At 37.1% G+C, this 17814-nt stretch overlaps 1 protein-coding gene across 3 annotated transcripts in view; it reads right to left on the bottom strand.

The window, feature by feature from the left end:
- SMAD4 (SMAD family member 4) overlaps nucleotides 1-7673 on the bottom strand; it is a 36307-nt gene extending 28634 nt beyond the window's left edge. For all 3 annotated transcript variants that reach the window (XR_004620215.1, XM_019797026.2, XM_034642531.1), the window contains exons 1-4: nucleotides 7294-7673; nucleotides 6285-6459; nucleotides 5604-5633; nucleotides 347-559 (exon numbers count right to left, since the gene is read on the bottom strand). Coding sequence is in view for 2 of the 3 variants with exons in the window: in XM_019797026.2 (XP_019652585.1) it covers nucleotides 347-559; nucleotides 5604-5633; nucleotides 6285-6459; nucleotides 7294-7542 (667 nt within the window). In the remaining variant the exon portion in view is untranslated. The remainder of the gene's footprint in view (nucleotides 1-346; nucleotides 560-5603; nucleotides 5634-6284; nucleotides 6460-7293) is intronic.
- Nucleotides 7674-17814: the final 10141 nt, after the last annotated feature.

Raw genomic sequence — 17814 nt, 5'->3', positions numbered from 1 at the left:
CACTTTTCTAGAACACACCTGAAACTGCAAGACGATTCTTACTTCTGCATGTAATAGCAGAGAAAGTACAAATTAGACTGCTAATTTAAATCACTATTATAATCAAAGTCATTACTTAATTTCAAGTGACTGTACATCAACATAAAAACATTTAAGTAAATTACAAACACCATTTTTTCCAGGACCAACTGAAAAGCCTGTTTAATACTTTTTTCCTATAAAACATACCACAGTACTTTCAATTTTTACTTACTTGGAGTTTTCCTCCAAGTAGATATAATTATTACATATAAATATTAAAGAGGGTGAGATCAACTCACTGACTACATTTGATTCTACTACTCACTTGTGGAAGCCACAGGAATGTTGGGAAAGTTGGTGGTGCTGGTAGCATTAGACTCAGATGGAGCTAACAGAGCTGGGGTGCTGTATGTCTCCGTTGAGGCACGATTACTTGGTGGATGCTGGATGGTTTGAATTGAATGCCCTTCAGTGGATAATGATGGCTGTCCCTCAAAGTCATGAACATATTCATCCTTCACCAACATACTTGGTGGAGCTATATAAAAAATTAAACACATTTCAAAATCTTATAAGCTTCAGTTACCAGAAAAAAAAATCTTGTAAGTAACATGACAACACCTAATATCAACTATAGTGTAAATAGCTCTCAGAATTTTTTCATATTTGAAAAAGAATAGTACTTTATCCGCAAAAGCTATTTAGAAGCAGAGACCTCAGATATATTCTATCAATCAACCTGACAGACCCCCTGAAATTTGAAGCTAGACTATATATTAACAACTTCCAGCAATGGTCCTCAAGAGGTATTCCTTAGTTTCTGGATTAACCTAGAAGTAATAACCATCTTAAATACATGAGTAAGATGAAAAGTAAATAGCCAGGGAAAATGTTAATCCATTAGAAGACCAAACTGAGATCAAGTATTTGGCTATATCTTTTTGCTAATTTCACAGTGTAGAAATATGAATGGGATCTGACAGCTATCCAATTCCAGGATTTAGACTCATTGTTAAGTGACATGCTTTGAAAGTGAAAGGTACTGAACGTCCCCTACAGGGTCAGAACCAGAAAGAAAAATTCTAAATGGTAAGTCAAACTGAAATTTCCTTCTGAAAACCCAAATTAAATAATGATGTTTGATAAATATGTCGTGAAAAAATTCAATCAACACCTTTCACCTATGTGGTTACACCTTAATAAGCAAACCTAAACTCTAGCTGATACAACATAAGAGTTTTCCTTTAACAAACTAGGGAATGGTTGCCTTTGTTTTAAGGAAAAAAAGAAAACTTAAACTGCATTGATATCAACTGTTCTCTGCCCAAAACCTCCCTATTTGTTTTAGGCTATTGCTTTGGGTATGCTTTTTATCTTTAGCAAACAACTCTTTACCGCTTCTAAACTAACACTACCCCAGAATTTTACAATCCACTGAATTCCAGTACTACGTTCTCTTCTTAGAACAGTCCATAAATAGTCCACAACAAGACACTCTCTTTTCCATTAAGAATCAACATATAGGGGCGCCTAGGTGGCTCAGTCATTAAGCATCTGCCTTCGGCTCAGGGCGTGATCCCAGCAATCTGGGATCGAGCCCCACATCAGGCTTCTCCGCTAGGAGCCTGCTTCTTCCTCTCCCACTCCCCCTGGTTCCCTCTCTCGCTGGCTGTCTCTCTCTGTCAAATAAAGAAATAAAATCTTTAAAAAAAAAAAAAAAAAAGAATCAACATATAGCACCCTTTATCTTTCCCTATGTCAATTTCCGAAAAAACTGATTACACATAAATACCAATTCATTACATGGCCCTTTTTTTAAAAGTAGACTCCATGCCCAAAGTGGGACTTGCACTCGCAACCCTGAGATTAAGAGTCACATGATCTACTAAGCCAACCAGGTGCCCCAACATGGCCCTTTTTTTGGGAGACTATTTCAAAGCAGTAAGAATAATCCATTGTTCAAAATGCTATGTACAAGGGCTCTTTTCATGCATCAAAAGTCAGGAAGGGGCACCTGGATGGCGTAGGTGGTTGAACATCTGACTCTTGGTTTCGGCTCAGGTGGTGAACTTGGGGTAGTGAAATCGAGCCCTGTGTCCGGCTCCACATTCAGCACGGAGTCTGCTTAAGACTATCTCTCCCTCTGCCCCTCCCCCACCCATGCACGCATGCACATGCCCTCTCTCTCATAAATAAATCTTTAAAAAAAAAATGGGGTGCCTGGGTGGCACAGCGGTTAAGCGTCTGCCTTCAGCTCAGGGCGTGATCCTGGCATTATGGGATCGAGCCCCACATCAGGCTTCTCTGCTGTGAGCCTGCTTCTTCCTCTCCCACTCCCCCTGCTTGTGTTCCCTCTCTCGCTGGCTGTCTCTCTGTCAAATAAATAAATAAAATCTTTAAAAAAAAAAATTAAAAAAAAAAAGTCATGAAGATTTCACAAAAAGTTTTTCTTTAAAAAATTCTAGGGAAACAAAATGATAACCAAAAGGATGCTTAACACATCACTATGTACCAGTAAGGAAACTGGACCCAACCATTCATCACTAATGTTAGCCAAATTATAAAAATACAAAGAAAAAATCGTTTGGGACACAAAGTGGATATTACTGTATCTATCCAATCTTTTTTTAAAAAATTATACTCTTCAAAGTTCTATAATTTTCTTCGTATAGACCCTACAGCTCCATGTAATTCCTGGACATTTTAGAGTTTTTTTTGTTATTATAGTGAAAAGGATCTTTTTACCAAGACACTGGTATTGCTAGTACATAAGGAGAAAGCTACGGATTTGAGGAAATAGTTGGTCAACTTGATACTCATCATTTTTGCTTTTTAGCTGACCCTTCTGCTTAATGTGCAATCGTAACGACTAAACACTACTTTTAAAGAGCTATGCCTCATAATATTTTCTTGCCTAGTATATTGACTAAACCTTCTCCAAAGGTAAGTTTGAGACTTCTACTTGACTACAAGTCTCTTCAAACAAATAACTTAAAACATGTCCCTTAGGTAAAACTGTAGGAATCAAGGATAGATGTCTGCAGTATATTTTTGCCAAGAGAAAAAAAAAGGAGGTTACAAAACACTACTGTACACTATGATCACATGCATGTTTAAAAAAATCACAAACTGTAATTTAAAAAGCAAGGTCCAGAACAAGTGCACAATATGCTTTTTATGTAAGAAAGGAGGGAAATAACACATGTATTTTTGCATAAAGAAACCCTGGAAGGAAACACCAGAAACTAATAAAAGTGATTACCTGAGGTGGGGGGGAATGGGGGCAGGGGTGGGAGCACTTCTTTTCACTGTATACCTTTTTATAGTATTTTGATTTATGGACCATGTATTGCCTATTCAAAAAAATAAAATTAAAAAACATATAGCATATATTTTTTAAGTCCAGAATAACAGACACCAAACTATTAAGTATTTCTCTTTATGGACTAGCATTCAACAAATTTACTCACTGAATAAATATTTATTGAGCATCTATGTTGCAGGTACTGTTCTAGCACCTGGGATACATTAATAAACAAAAGAAAAATCTCTGCCCTCATGGAACTTATACTCTTTTATAATATTTTTCTATTGCTTAAATATCTAATATTGAACACACATTACTCCAGCTCCCCCTAGCTGTCTATCTTGATCTTCATTTAATCAGGTGTGGAAAATGCCACCTTCCACATGGGGGTATAATGAGAACGATGAAACAATATTTGTAACTCATATAGCTCAGCACTGGACACAAAGTATGTACTTAGCAAGTGCTAGCTGTTATGCTTTAACCGTACTTTTAGAAGAATCATACATGTAATTGTAAAATGTTCTATGAGGGGTAAAGGAATGTATAAGGGACAGAAAAGCTGAAGCCACTGGACTCACCCTAAGTCAGTGCTCTTCATCACCACCAGGAGGCAGAGCACAACACTTGTCTGATGCTACTGTTGTCCTATTTACCTTGTCTTTCCTCCACTAAACTATAAGCTACCTAGAGTGGAGAAAACACACCTTACTTATCCTATCGTCCCTAGATTCTAACACAGTACCAAGCAATACATGCTCATCAAATATTTCTTAAAATGAATATGCAGACTGATGCGGTCATGGAAAGTTTCACAGAAGATATGAGATAGGCTGGAAATGATTACCCTAAGATTCCAACTCAGAAGCGAAGGAATTATCCCATTTTCTTAACATTTTCTTTACCTGGCTTTGTATTATTTCTTTGTCCAAATCTAGAAGGGGCTGTGAAAAACACCTGTTGTTTTCTGAGGAAATACGCCACTGAAGCTGGCCTTTACAAACCACCACTAGGGGGATCTGCAAGGCTAAAACAATCTCAGAGCCACTAAAAAGAGCCTATCACCCACACAACCCGACCAAAGCAGCATGTTAGGATAAGTGGGGAATGTAATGAGTCTTCAAAACTGGATCTCCTCACAACCACTCCCACTAGGGAGATTCTAATATAGGTATCACTATAGGCCCCCAATCCTTAATCCCTACTGAGCTGAATACTTTAACTCTCCAAAATCATGGATGGAGAATGGTGAAGATCTGAAGGGTATTTACTTTCAAAGAAAACAAATGACATAATATCAGTATCTGTATAGCAAAGAGGCAGGAATTTAACCAATCTTAGAGCTACCCTTCCCAGACCACTACCACATTACCAACCCGCTATTCTCAGAAACCTACTAACCATTGGCAAGTACCAAAAGGCACTACAGTCTTCCTCTATTATAGTGACATGGAAGAAAAGTGGACAATAAAAACAAGTAGACTTTCATGCTCTTCCTAAATTTTGTTTAAGGTCAGATGGTATTTCTGACTCAACTCTAAGATTCTGCAACAAGAAGTACCAAACCACTAATTTCCCTCCAGAACAAGTGCACACCTTTCTAAGATAATGGTGGTTCTTTATCAGAGTTGCTCTGCAAATTAATTGCTTCTTACAAAAACTTTAGTTCATTAACATGTTCTAAGTAACAAAACTAAAGTTTTAATAGATCTCTGTTCTCAAATACTACACTAAAAAACAACACCCCCCATTGATTTCATTTCCCTACCTCAAAACACACTTAAAAACAGAATTAGATCATCTACGAAAGTGAAAGTAGCCTTGTTGTATTTACTCAAAATGTAACAAGACTGAAAAAAAATGTTAATATATGTAGTTTTAAATCACACTTAAAATTTCTATCATTCATAAAATTAGGGAGAAACAAAGAAAAATCAGAATATTGGTATTTCTAAAGGACATGCTGTATATGACTCCAAATTTTGAATTTTACCAATTCAAAAAAAACTCTTTCTTTGTATGTTTTATATTCCCCTATCGTATTTTTTAGATCACTTGAGTACATAAATGGTAGTTCAAATCCAAAGAACCACCACCCTACTTAAATCCAGTTTTAAGTACTGAAGCACGCTCCCAAAAAATATACATTTCCAAAGCAATGAGTATTTTTCTTGTAAATGTTACCAGCACCCACACAAACTAATTTTAGGTCAATAAAAAAAGGGGATACAGAATAAAAGAAAACAGAGAAAGTTACAAGAAACAGATTACCTACCATTACTCTGCAGTGTTAATCCTGAGAGATCTTAATTTTTTAAAGGGGAAAAGAAAATGAAACATTAATCATTACCATGAAAATATTTTCCATCGTATTTAAAATTACAAAATGTAAATTTAACCGAGATTCAAAACTTCACAAACCATTTCAATTCAAGAAGAGTAGTATAAATACTGTCTGACAATACATAAATAATACAATAATGCCTTCCATCTTATCTTTCAAAAACAACATTCTAGGGGCGCCTGGGTGGCACAGCGGTTAAGCGTCTGCCTTCGGCTCAGGGCGTGATCCCGGCGTTATGGGATCGACCCCCGCATCAGGCTCCTCCACTGTGAGCCTGCTTCTTCCTTTCCCACTCCCCCTGCCTGTGTTCCCTCTCTCGCTGGCTGTCTCTATCTCTGTCGAATAAATAAATAAAATCTTTAAAAAAAAAAAAAAACATTCTAAATGGACAGAACATGAACTATAGTGTATACATAGTTTTAGCAATCAAAACACAAGTCTATTCTAAAGTTCAAATTTAAATATTTATATTTCATTAAAAATATCTGATTCTTTAACCTTAGTTGAAGTCCTGGGCTATATCCAAATTTATAATTTAACACAGAAAAATTAAAATACTACTGAGATCTTTTCCCTTTGTACATCTGAGGATAAAAAGCAAAGTCTACTTACCAATTCCAGGTGATACAACTCGTTCATAGTGATATGGATTCACACAGACACTATCACATTTTAAGTCGAATGCATACTGACAATATTTAACATGTTTGAGTTCATTTTTATGAAGATCAGGCCACCTCCAGAGACGGGCATAGATCACATGAGGAAATCCTTTCCGACCAGCCACCTAGGAAATATAAACGACCATTTACTGGTTATCAATTATGCATCACACATTAAACAAGGCACTTTATATACGTTCTCATTTAATTCACACAATCCTACAAAGTCAGTATTATAATCCCCATTTCATAAATGAGAAACATTTATGAACTAAGTTATTTTTTCAAGACCTGTGCTCAGGTTTTTAAAATGCAAAAAAAAGCATGAGTCTATTGAAGTAACCATTCCTAAAATCTAGAAATAAAATTTTTAAATCTAATGACAAAATATTTCTGCATTTTTCTTTAAAAATATTCAGCACAGGAGATACATGATGTAGTTCTATATAAAAAAATATAATCAGTGAAAATGAAAGATAAAATTTTATAAAATACTTGCTTTTAACTCCTTGAGTTTCAAAGATATACTTGAATTCTTTTAGAGTCTTTTTCATATACAAGTATCAAACATACAATATCAGATTTCTAAATTACAAAAGGACCAAGTATAACTCAGTTTTTAAAATGTACATAAAATACCAAAAAAAGAGGAAAAAAGCTACAAAGATGAATATCAAAGTGCTAAAGTTATAGGGTTTCTTCTGCTTTTTATTTTTATTTTCCAAATTTTCTACATTGAATTTTTTTCTTAGAACATTAAAAAACTTTTAAGATATATCTTTATTATATAGAAGAATATATTCTTCCATAGATTCCCATAATGCATATTGGTACGGGATGTACAGTATCTGAAGAGATGGAGCAAACGTTAAATTATCTAACAGTAACTGAAGAGGAAGAAAGAACTTTTTTTATCTACCACTACAAAAGACATAGAAAAACTCTCAAACAAGACTAACCTGAAGCCTCCCATCCAATGTTCTCTGTATGGTAACACATTTGCTAGGATGCGCTCCATTTGTAGTTATAGCTGTTATTAAAGAATCCAATTCATCTTTTTTCTCCTTCAGTTTCTTTACCAAACTTTCAATTGCTCTTTTTGCAAATGTTTCACTCTCTCCACCTTGTCTATGGCACATCAAACTATGTACAATGCTCAGACAGGCATCATTACTTGTTGGTGTGTTTGTAATAGACATATTGTCCATTTGAAATAAGTTATTTCTTTTAAATCAAATATGTCTCCAATTTCCGGAGAAATTTTGATGTTTTGGAGGCAGTGAAAAACAATGGCTAACGTTGCAAGGCAAATTATTAGGCATGTGGTATTCAGGATTACCTAAAAAAAAAATGAAACATAGATATTAAAACACATTTCACAAAGTAGATTCAATTACCTGGGAAAAAATGGAATTGCTCCAGTTAAGTCAAAGACTCAATGCACATAATTTAACATTGGTGCTTAGAGTTTTAAATAAATTAAAATGTTGCTGTTTTTGACATGCCAAAAAATATTAAAGTTAGGTCTTCTTGTTATTATAGGGGCATGTTCAATCAAGTCTTGTGGACTGAACTAGTCACCCTAAAGTTAAATCTTAACAAGACTTCTTAAAATGATTTCTAATGAAGACCAGTGCTTTAAAATACGCCTGATTAACTACTTCTTAAGCCTAAAAGTCTACTAACACACATGAAAAATTTACCATCACCTGTTGTGAAATGCCGTTTATAAGTTAAAAAACACCCATCCTTTTAAAGAGACCACTGACAACAATAAAAAGATGAATACAAATTTTTAAATGGGCAAAGGATTTAATACCCATTTGTCCAAAGAATGGCCAATAAGCATATGAAAGATGTTCAAACATCATTAGTCATTAGGGAAAGCAAAACCACAAGGAGATACCACTTCACATTCAGTAGGTTAAATAAATTAAAAGGGTAGACAATAATAAGCATTGGTGAGGAAGTGGAGAAATGGAACCCTCATCCATCGCTGGTGCAAAATGGTATTGCCACTTTGAAAAGTAGTCTGGAAATTCCTCAAAATGTTAAACACAGAGTTACTATATGACCCAGGAATTCCACTCTTGCAATTCCACCCAAGATTACTGAAAACCTATGTCCACCCAAAAAAGTATATATAAATGTTCATGGATGTATCATTCCTAATAGCCCAATAGTACAGTACAAATGTCCATTTACTGATGACTATATGAGTATATCCATACAAAGTAATATTAAAAAAGTCATAAAAAAAGAATGAAATACTGATACATGCTATAACATGGATGAACCTGGAAAACATGCTAAGTGAAAAAAGCCAGTCACAATGGGGGTGCCTGGGTGGCTCAGTCGGTTAAGCATCTGCCTTTGGTTCAGGTCATGATCTCAGGGTCCTGGGACTAAGCCTCTCCCTGCTCAGGGGGGAGTCTGCTTCTCCCTCTCCCTTTGTCTCCTCCCCCATGATCATGCTCTTTGTCTCTCTCTCTCTCAAATAAAATCTTAACCAAAAAAAAAAAAAAAAGTAAAAAAAGGCCACATGCTGTATAATCCCATTTTCCCATTTATAAGAAATAGCAGTATAGGAAAATTTATACAAAGAAAAAGTAGATCAGTGGTTGCCAGAGGCTGGGGGAAGGGAAACAAGAAGTGACTGCTAATGGCTATGGAGTTTCTTTTCAGGGTAATGAAATGTTCTAAAATTGATAGTGGTGATGGCTGCACAACTCTGCCACTATAGTGAAAACCATAGAATTATACACTTTAAAAGAGTGAATTTTAGAGTATGTGAATTATATTTTAATAAAATTATTATTAAGAGACCATTGAATTCCTCAAAGGATTTTACCTGTAAAAGCAGTAAATTATTTTCAAAAAAAAATTAAAATATAGAAAATGAATATTAATGAAGAATCTATTCAATATGTACAAAACTAAAGTAACTTCTCTAACCCTAAGATCTTACATGGAATAAGAAAAGACCAACAGCCGAAGAACAAATGAGATAAAGCAGGAGTGGAGGCTATACCTTATGCCGAATTGTTTTTTGTTTGTTGATGATATTGTATTCCATGCTTATTCTTTTATTTTCTTTTGCTATTTACTTGAATCATTAAAAATCTATCCCCCACCAGGGTGCCTGGCAAACCACTTGGTAGAGCAAGCCACTCTTGATCTCAGGGTCTTGAGTTCAAGCCCCACAATGGGCACAGAGCTTACAAAAACAAAAAACAAAACCAAACAAACAAAAACTAACTCATCAGTCTCTACCAAAGCCTACTCTTCTGATAATCTTTACTTGTGAAGCATTAATTCCACTCAACTACCCAGCATTGGAAAGCTTGGTAAATCATCTTTGACCTACCTCTCTGATTCACTACCCTCACATTCTCTCACAAAGTTACATGATTCTCTACCTTAGTCAATTCTAGCAGTCCCCTCCTTTCTGTTCTCCCTGATGTTGTTGTAGTTTCGGGCCTCTTTGGCATTTCTATCCATCACTTGGTATTTAACTCATGCTCCCCTCTACTGTTATCTATTTTACATAAATGCCTGTTTTTTCAACTAATTATAAGCACAATGCTGAGAACTAGTTTTCTTATACCTTTGAACACTAAGCATTTGCCCACATTCGGTAAATACATGTTGAAGGTACACTTTCTGAATAACCCAAGATTACCTGCCTGGGGTGGTGGGGGGAGTTGGAGTCAGAGATCTGGATTAGAATCCCAGCTCTCACACTAAGTAGTTGGACACATTATGTTAAACTCTCTGAACCTGGACTAAAAGGTGTATACAGAGCTCAAAGGAGAAAACCTACATGAAGTGCCTAGCACATCATGTTCAGTAAAAAGCAGCTACAGGGGTGCCCAGCTGGCTCCGTTGATAAAGCACGGAACTCTTGATCTCAGGGTCATCAGTTCAAGCCCCAGGTTGGGCATGGAGCCTACTTTAAAAAATAAAAAGGAAGCTATAGTCTGAGTACTAAAATGTTCAGTGTTTATAGTCTGAATACTAAAATGATTAATTTAAAAGGAGATTATTTTTTTACACATTCTTTCAGTGTTTATTTCAGATTCTTCTATATGGTTCTTACAGATAAAACAGGGCACTATGAAAGCCCAGATGTTTGCTTTCTTAGTGTAATTATCACACAGATTATTACCAAATTCAAAGTATATGATTAAGGAAACATGAATAAGACAGATAAAAAATAGAGTCTAAATTTGTTGACTGATATGTGAACTTAGTATTCTTTATGCTGATTCCTCTTTCAGTTGAACAGTTATTTTCCTAAAATACAACATGCATTTTTCTATATTTCTCCTATTAAAATATGTCAAAGGAAATTTAGAAGGGCAAGGACAGAAGTAAACCACTCATGCAAGGCTCACAATTCAACAGCATATAGGAGCCTGGCAAATTATATAAATGAATAAAATGCATCAGGTTCAAAGAAAAGTACTGAGGAGCACAAGTGCACACCCATCTAAAGTAGGCAGCCACTATTTACTTCCAGTGGAAGTGGCATGTGAAAATGTTAGCCCACTGCTGCCAGATCTTCAATGCTCATTTGCGTATGAAATCTCATTTTTAAGTATCAGCAACTTATTTATGGAGAAAAGGGAGGAAGGAAGAGGGAGAAAGAAAAACCACTGTGTATGCCAAACAAAACACACCTTCAATTCAAATCTGGCCCAAGAGAACCACCAGTCTGAAATCTCTGAATGCTAACCTCATAAAAATTTGAATATCTAGACTGGAAGATCTATGGTACAGGGATTGTACTTGTCTTATTCACCATATATGCCCAACTCCTAGGACATGTACGTGCTCTTTATTGTCAAATGAACACATTTCTGTACTTGCTTTCAGATTCATGTTCATGCTATTCCTTTTGCCTAAAACATTCAGTCTCATGTTATCCACCTGGTTAGTTCCTAGTTACCCTTCAAAATGCAGCTTAAATGTCCCTCCCCACCCCCAATTCTGGAGAACGATTTTCCTGGTGTGTTTACTGTGTATTCCCTGGTATGTTAATTATCCCCTCCTTCAAATTTAAAACACACCCCAATTACAACTCAACACATTATCGTTATTTATGTATTTGTCTCACACTCTGTTGCCACAAATCTAGAAGTTCAAGAAAACAGCAAAACTTTCTCACCTTAGAAATCCCCAGCACCATGCACAGTTCCTGACATATATGAGGCAAACACATATTGATTAGCTTTTTTATTCTGTGCATTTCCTTGCAACGAATTTTAAAGAACATAAATACTTTTGTTGTTGAATTCATTTCTGATACTACTTTCCAAAAAATGTATGCTAATTTAAAATGTAATTGCAGTGTTTAACTATTTCACCACACTCAAATGTTACCATCCCTAAAACTTAAGCTATTTGGGGGCCTAATGTTTTAATTGCACATTTCTTTGAAAACTGGTAAAAATGTCTTCACTGGGCGCCTGGGTGGCTCAGTTGGTTGTGTGACTGCCTACGGTGCAGGTCATGATCCCGGGGTCCTGGGATCAAGACCTACATCAGGCTTTCCCTGCTCTGCGGGTAGCCTGCTTCTCCCTCTCTGGCTGCCACTCTCCCTGCTTGTGCTTTCTCTGTGTCAAATAAATAAACAAAATCTCTGAGAAAAAAAATGTCCTCACTTTCTCAAACACCAAGTTTTTTATTTTATCTGTTTTACTCCTATGACTACAAGTACCTAAAACATAAAGTTCCCTACATAAAAATAATACCAACGGGGGTATACAGATGTTTTCCTACATTAAATAGCCCTAGATAATAATTTTTTAGGAGTGTTATGAAATGATAAGTGCACCCTGGTGGCTCAGTAGGTCAAGCATCTGACTTCAGCTCAGGTCATGATCTCGGGGTCCTGGGGTCCAGCTGAGAATCAGGCTCCCCATTCAGTGCAGAGTCTGATTCTCCCTCTCCTTCTGCCCTTCCCACTCCCCCCTGCTTGTGTTCTCTCTCTCAAATAAAATGTTTAAAAAAAAAAAAAAGGAGTGGTATGCAAAGATACCCAAAAGTACTAGAATGGTATAAATAAATTTGTTAGTTCCGATTAAAATTCTAGCAGTACGACAGGGCAAGTTAGTATGTCTTTTATTTCTCTCTGTAAAATGGGAACGAGCTCTGCCTTGCCAACTTTACAGATTCTCTATGGTAATCAAATGCAACACTGTACATAAAAGCAATCTGGGAACCATAAATTGACCAATTCAACAAATACTGTATCTACTATTATGTGCAAAGCACTCCAGATACAAAAAACAAGTAGCACATAATGAGAGAGTGGTTCTCAACCCTATCAGACAAACATCCCACTTTTGTAACAAATAATTTATATCACCCCCTCTTAGCCATCCTGAAACAAAGTTCTAACACACACATATTTTTTAAATAAAATAATTTAATTGTAACATAAAGGAGAAAAAGATTAATATATAATAAAGTGCACATTTCAATAAAAATGCTCAGGCATGGGGCAGCTAGTTGTCTCAGTCAGTTAAGCGTCCGACTCTTAATCTCAGCTCAGGTCTTGATCTCAGAGTCATAAGTTCAAGCCCGGCACTGGAGCCAACTTATAAAAAATTGCTCAGGCATGATACTTCACTTATATGTAGAATCATCATAATTATGACAGCACAATTATGACAAATTCAGACTTTCCAAGACAGGTGTGTTGTTTTGGCAACTCAAATAGCACAATGGCACTGCAGATGGTAACATGGATTTCCCCAAACGGTTAATTTTTGATAAAGTTCCAAACAAAACAACTTCAATTTAAGAAAGAGAATTAAGAGAAACTTAATTCCTGAAAAAGTGAGTATATATTAAGATATAGTTAGGGGCGCCTGGGTAGCTCAATCGGTTAAGCATCTGCCTTCTGCTCAGGTCATGATCCTAGGGTCTTGAGATCGAGCCCCACAACAGGCTCCCTGCTCAGCGGGGAGTCTGCTTCTCCCCCTCTCTCTGTCCTTCCCCCTGCTTGTGCTCTCTCTTTCTCTGTCAAATAAATGGACAAAATCTTTAAAAAAAAAAAAAAAAGATGGAGTTAGATAATTATATGTTTACCTCCTACATGAATTTCTGGGGCATGTGAAAGTGTTATGGGATGCATGATAATTCTTCACAGTCCCTCACATTATAGGATGGCATCCCTTGCCCCCATCTACCAATGCTCCTCTAATTTCTACAACATCCCTTAAAGTACAGTACTTACTCCACTGAGAACCACTAATCTAGAAGATCTAAATTTATCACTACACTAAGAGATGTAGAGGTAGGTATTAAATTGATTTGGGACTATAAATGAGAAAGCATGGGAAGTCCAGAGGTAAGATAAGTCTTACCATGGTTTAGCAATAAGGCTGGGCTATGCTACACTGCAGCAACAACCAAACCCAAAAATATCAGTAGCTTAAAACAAAAGTTAATTTCCTGCATAAGCTAAACTCTATGTCCGTCACAGATAATGGATCACTGCTGACGATCATCTTTCAGGAATTAGGCTAACAAAACAAAGGCTCCATCACTACATATGTCCTCAAATGGCGGGGGAAAGACAGGATAACTCATGCACTGTCTTTTAAAGTCTGTCACTTCTGCTCACATTTGATTGGTCAACGTCATATGGCATGCCAGTGGTTCTCAACCAGGAAAACTCTGTCCCTAAGAGGACTTTTGACAATATTTAAAGACATGTTTGATTGTCACCACTGGAATGGGGAAGTGGGAAACAGAGAACTACTGGTATCAAGTAGTAAAGGTCAGAGCTGCTGCTGGACATCCTGCAATCCACAGGACTGCACGCCATGACAAATATTAACCGGCCCAAAATGTCGACAATGCTGAAACTGAGAAATCCTGAACCATGCTTAATTTCAATGTGGGGAAGGGAGACAGAAGTGCAATACTACCACGTGCCAGAAAAGAGCCATCAGAATACTTACTGGTGGAATAATACTAATAACTACCACATGTGAGTAAGAATTTGCCAGGCTGAAGGAAAAGCAGAGGGATAAGAGTGCATTTGTTTTTCTAGAGTTGGTTCATCATAGGAAAAAGGAAGGAATAATGGCATTAGATTTGCATCAGAAAGAAAACTAAAATCAAAGCATGGAGAATAACTTTGGAAAGGGAAACAAAACTAGTTAGGAGACAGTGATCAGCAAAGTGATAGGGTCTAGATTAGGGGCATGGGCAATGGAAACAAAGGGGGAATCAATATTTCTAAGTAGAACAGACTAGGTTTTGTAATCAACTAAGTATAAGGGGTGAAAAGAAGGGACAGTCAAAAGAGGACCTATTTCATAGTTAACTGAATGATGATCAGTTTTAAATACACTGAGTTTGAAGAGCTCAGTAGAGAGTTAAGCCTATTCAAAAGTCTTTAAAATACAGATATTAGATAAATTCTCTAAAATAGAAGACACCATCCTATGGTGACAGGCGTAATAGGAGGGAAAAAGTCAGCAAAAGGGACAGAGGTTCATACTTATATCTACTTACCTATTGTGTATTTTGTCTCTAGACTTGCTATTAATCATAAGCTATCACCTATTACTGACCACAGGTCTCACAGGAACTCCATGGACTACAAAGCCAGATAACCAGGCTAATTAAGATACTCTCTAAAATTGGGGGCACCTGGGTGGCACAGTCAGTGAACGGTCCAACTCCTGGTTTCGGCTCAGGACTGAGATCAAGCCCCACCTAGGGCTCTGCACTCAGCAAGGGATCTGCTTGGGACACTCCCTCTCCCTCTGTTCCTCCTCCCCATATGTGCATGTGCATGTGCCCATGCTCGCTCTCATAAATAAACAAACAAACAAACACTCTAAAATCAAAGTTGAGAGCTGGCCTGAGAGGTTCTCATGGGAATTCATAAACTTTAAAGCATGTTGACTTTTTTTTATTTCTCAGATGTCTGTTTACTTTTGAATTACTGAAAGTATTATACATATGAAACAAAACATATATTTTCTAGAAATTATAGGTCTTTTGATCAATGATCAATAAACTACTTAATATGGGAATATGAGATAAGTGCTTACATTTAACAAGGAAAAAAAAAAAAACCTGGCCTGGTGAAATACCATTAAAAAGAAATTCTAAGTATAGCCTTAGAAGCAGAAAACAAAAAGGTGTGCAGGCTTAGTTCTGCCTATAGCAGAAGTTACAGCCTCAATCCTAAATAGAGGAAGGTCTGAAAATTGGGTTTCCTTAAACTGAGGTAAATGGAGAAGCACTCCCCAAAGCACAAAGGATTATGTGCACAGGTATTAATGATTATAAAATCTGGGATGCGAATGATACAATCAAACAAAAAGAATGTCTTTGTTGTAACTCTTAAGATGAATTACAAGGGACAAATTTAGAGATATGCTTCTTGTTCTCCCATAGGTCTTGGGTAAGTATCATATTGGTGTACCAGGCTTTACCTTAAATAATCTTATTTAAAAATTAACCTTGTTACTAGACTTTCTCTGGGGATAATTTTGTAATGTATAAAAATATCAAATTACCAGGATGTACACCTGAAACTAATAGGATATTGTATATCAGTTACACCTCAATCAAAAAAAAAAAAAAAAGTTTGCTGTAGCGCCTGGGTGGCTCAGTTGGTTAAGCATCTGCCTTCCGCTCACGTCACAATCCCAGGGTCCTGGGATCAAGTTCAATGCAGGGCTCCCTGCTCAGGGGGGAGTCTGCCTCTGCCACCCCCCCCCATTTGTGCTCTCTCTCTCTCAAGTAAATAAATAAAATCTTTAAAAAAAAAAAAAGTTTGCTTCAATGGGGACTTAACCCCTCTGCATTTCTGAGTTGCATCACCTGGCCCCTTTGGTTGCCGCACCAGAAACGAGATCCCATGCCCTACCACACAGCATCTCTACCAGGTCCCAGAGGAAGGGAGAGGCCAGAAACTCAGGGTGGTGACTGGTCAGTCTGGCTGTGCAGTAGGCCCAATGACTGGTCACCTCCATGTGGTAAAGCTACGAGGTCACAAACAGAAGAGGAAGAACGGAGCAGCAGCTGAAACAAAACAAGCTGCTAAAGATCTTGGAGGTGATGGCATCGAGAGAATCTTAGAAGGAGTATAAGATGTGCCTGATCTGAGTATTTCATATCAGAGTTTCAAATACTGTTATCGATAGGGTGTTACAGGCCAAAATATCTGCCCCCACCAAATTCGTATGTTGAAACTCTAACCTAACTCCTCAGAATGTGACTGTATTTGGAGACAGAGCTTTAAAGAGGTTAATCAAGGTTAAATGAAGTCATTAGGGTGGGCCCTGATCTAATATGACTGCTGTCCTTATAAGAAGAGATTAGGACATAGACATGTACAGAGAAAAGACCATGTGAAGACACAGGGTAGAAGACCAAGCCATCTACAAGCCAAGGAGATAAACCTCAAAAGAAACCAACCCTGCTAACACCTTGATCTTGGTCTTCCAGCCTTCAGAACTGTGAGAAAATAAACTTCTGTTGATAAGCAAAGAACAAAACAAAACAAAATTTAAAAACCCAACATTTTTCTGAATTCATAAATTAGAGGTTGTTAAGAAAAGAACCAACATGTCCTCTAGGTGGCACCTGATTTTTGTTGGCCAAAAATTCTGTAGCTGATTTTCCAAGGAAAATCTCTACCCCTCTGGGCAGGTGGGATAATCCCCAGCCTCACTAGCAACGGTCACCTCCTAGCCACATTAGTGGTTTCAAAGATAGGAAAGGACCCAAATCAGATCAATGACACAGCTCCAGGACTTCTGTTGGAACTACAGAGGGGAAAAAAAATCTCTCTGCTGGACTTGATACTGGGAGTAGCCTGGAGCTGACCTGAGATTTAATCAGAAAGGAAAGTAAAGCCAAGAGCGCCTGGGTGGCTCAGTCAGTTAAGCATTCCCTTTGGCTCAGGTCATGACCTCAGAGTCCTGGGATCAAGCCCACATGTGGGGCTCCCTGCTCAGCAAGGAGTCTGCTTCTCCCTCTCCCTCTGCCTGCAGCTCCCCCTGCTTGTGCATGTGTGCTCTCTGTCAAATAGATAAATAAAATCTTAAAAAAAAAAAAAATTAAAAAAAAAAGGCAAAGCCAAGACAAAGAGTCCTGATGGTACTGGCTGGTTGTGACCCAAGATCCAGCACTCTGAGGCCAGCTCTATTTCCAGACCAAGCCAATGAATTCCCCTTTTAACAAAGTTTGACTGCTACATGTTTCCCAGTACATAATTACTGAACAAAAATTAAATTAACATTCTCAGAAATAACAGTGATATAATACAAACCACATAAAATCTGGAACCAATCAGTAACCTAGCCAATAATACAGATAATTAGTTACTTTAAAATAGCAGTTGTCAAAGTCTCTGGTCTCAGGTCCCCTTATTTACATTCTTAATTATTGAGAATTCCAAATAGCTTTTATGTTCTAAAACTAAAAGGTATTTAAATATG

The sequence above is a fragment of the Ailuropoda melanoleuca genome, chromosome 14 (assembly GCF_002007445.2).
Source record: "Ailuropoda melanoleuca isolate Jingjing chromosome 14, ASM200744v2, whole genome shotgun sequence".
NCBI classification, from domain to species: Eukaryota; Metazoa; Chordata; class Mammalia; order Carnivora; family Ursidae; genus Ailuropoda; species Ailuropoda melanoleuca.
Note: the sequence above shows the minus strand (reverse complement) of the source record. Positions and strands in the feature narration are given on the sequence as shown.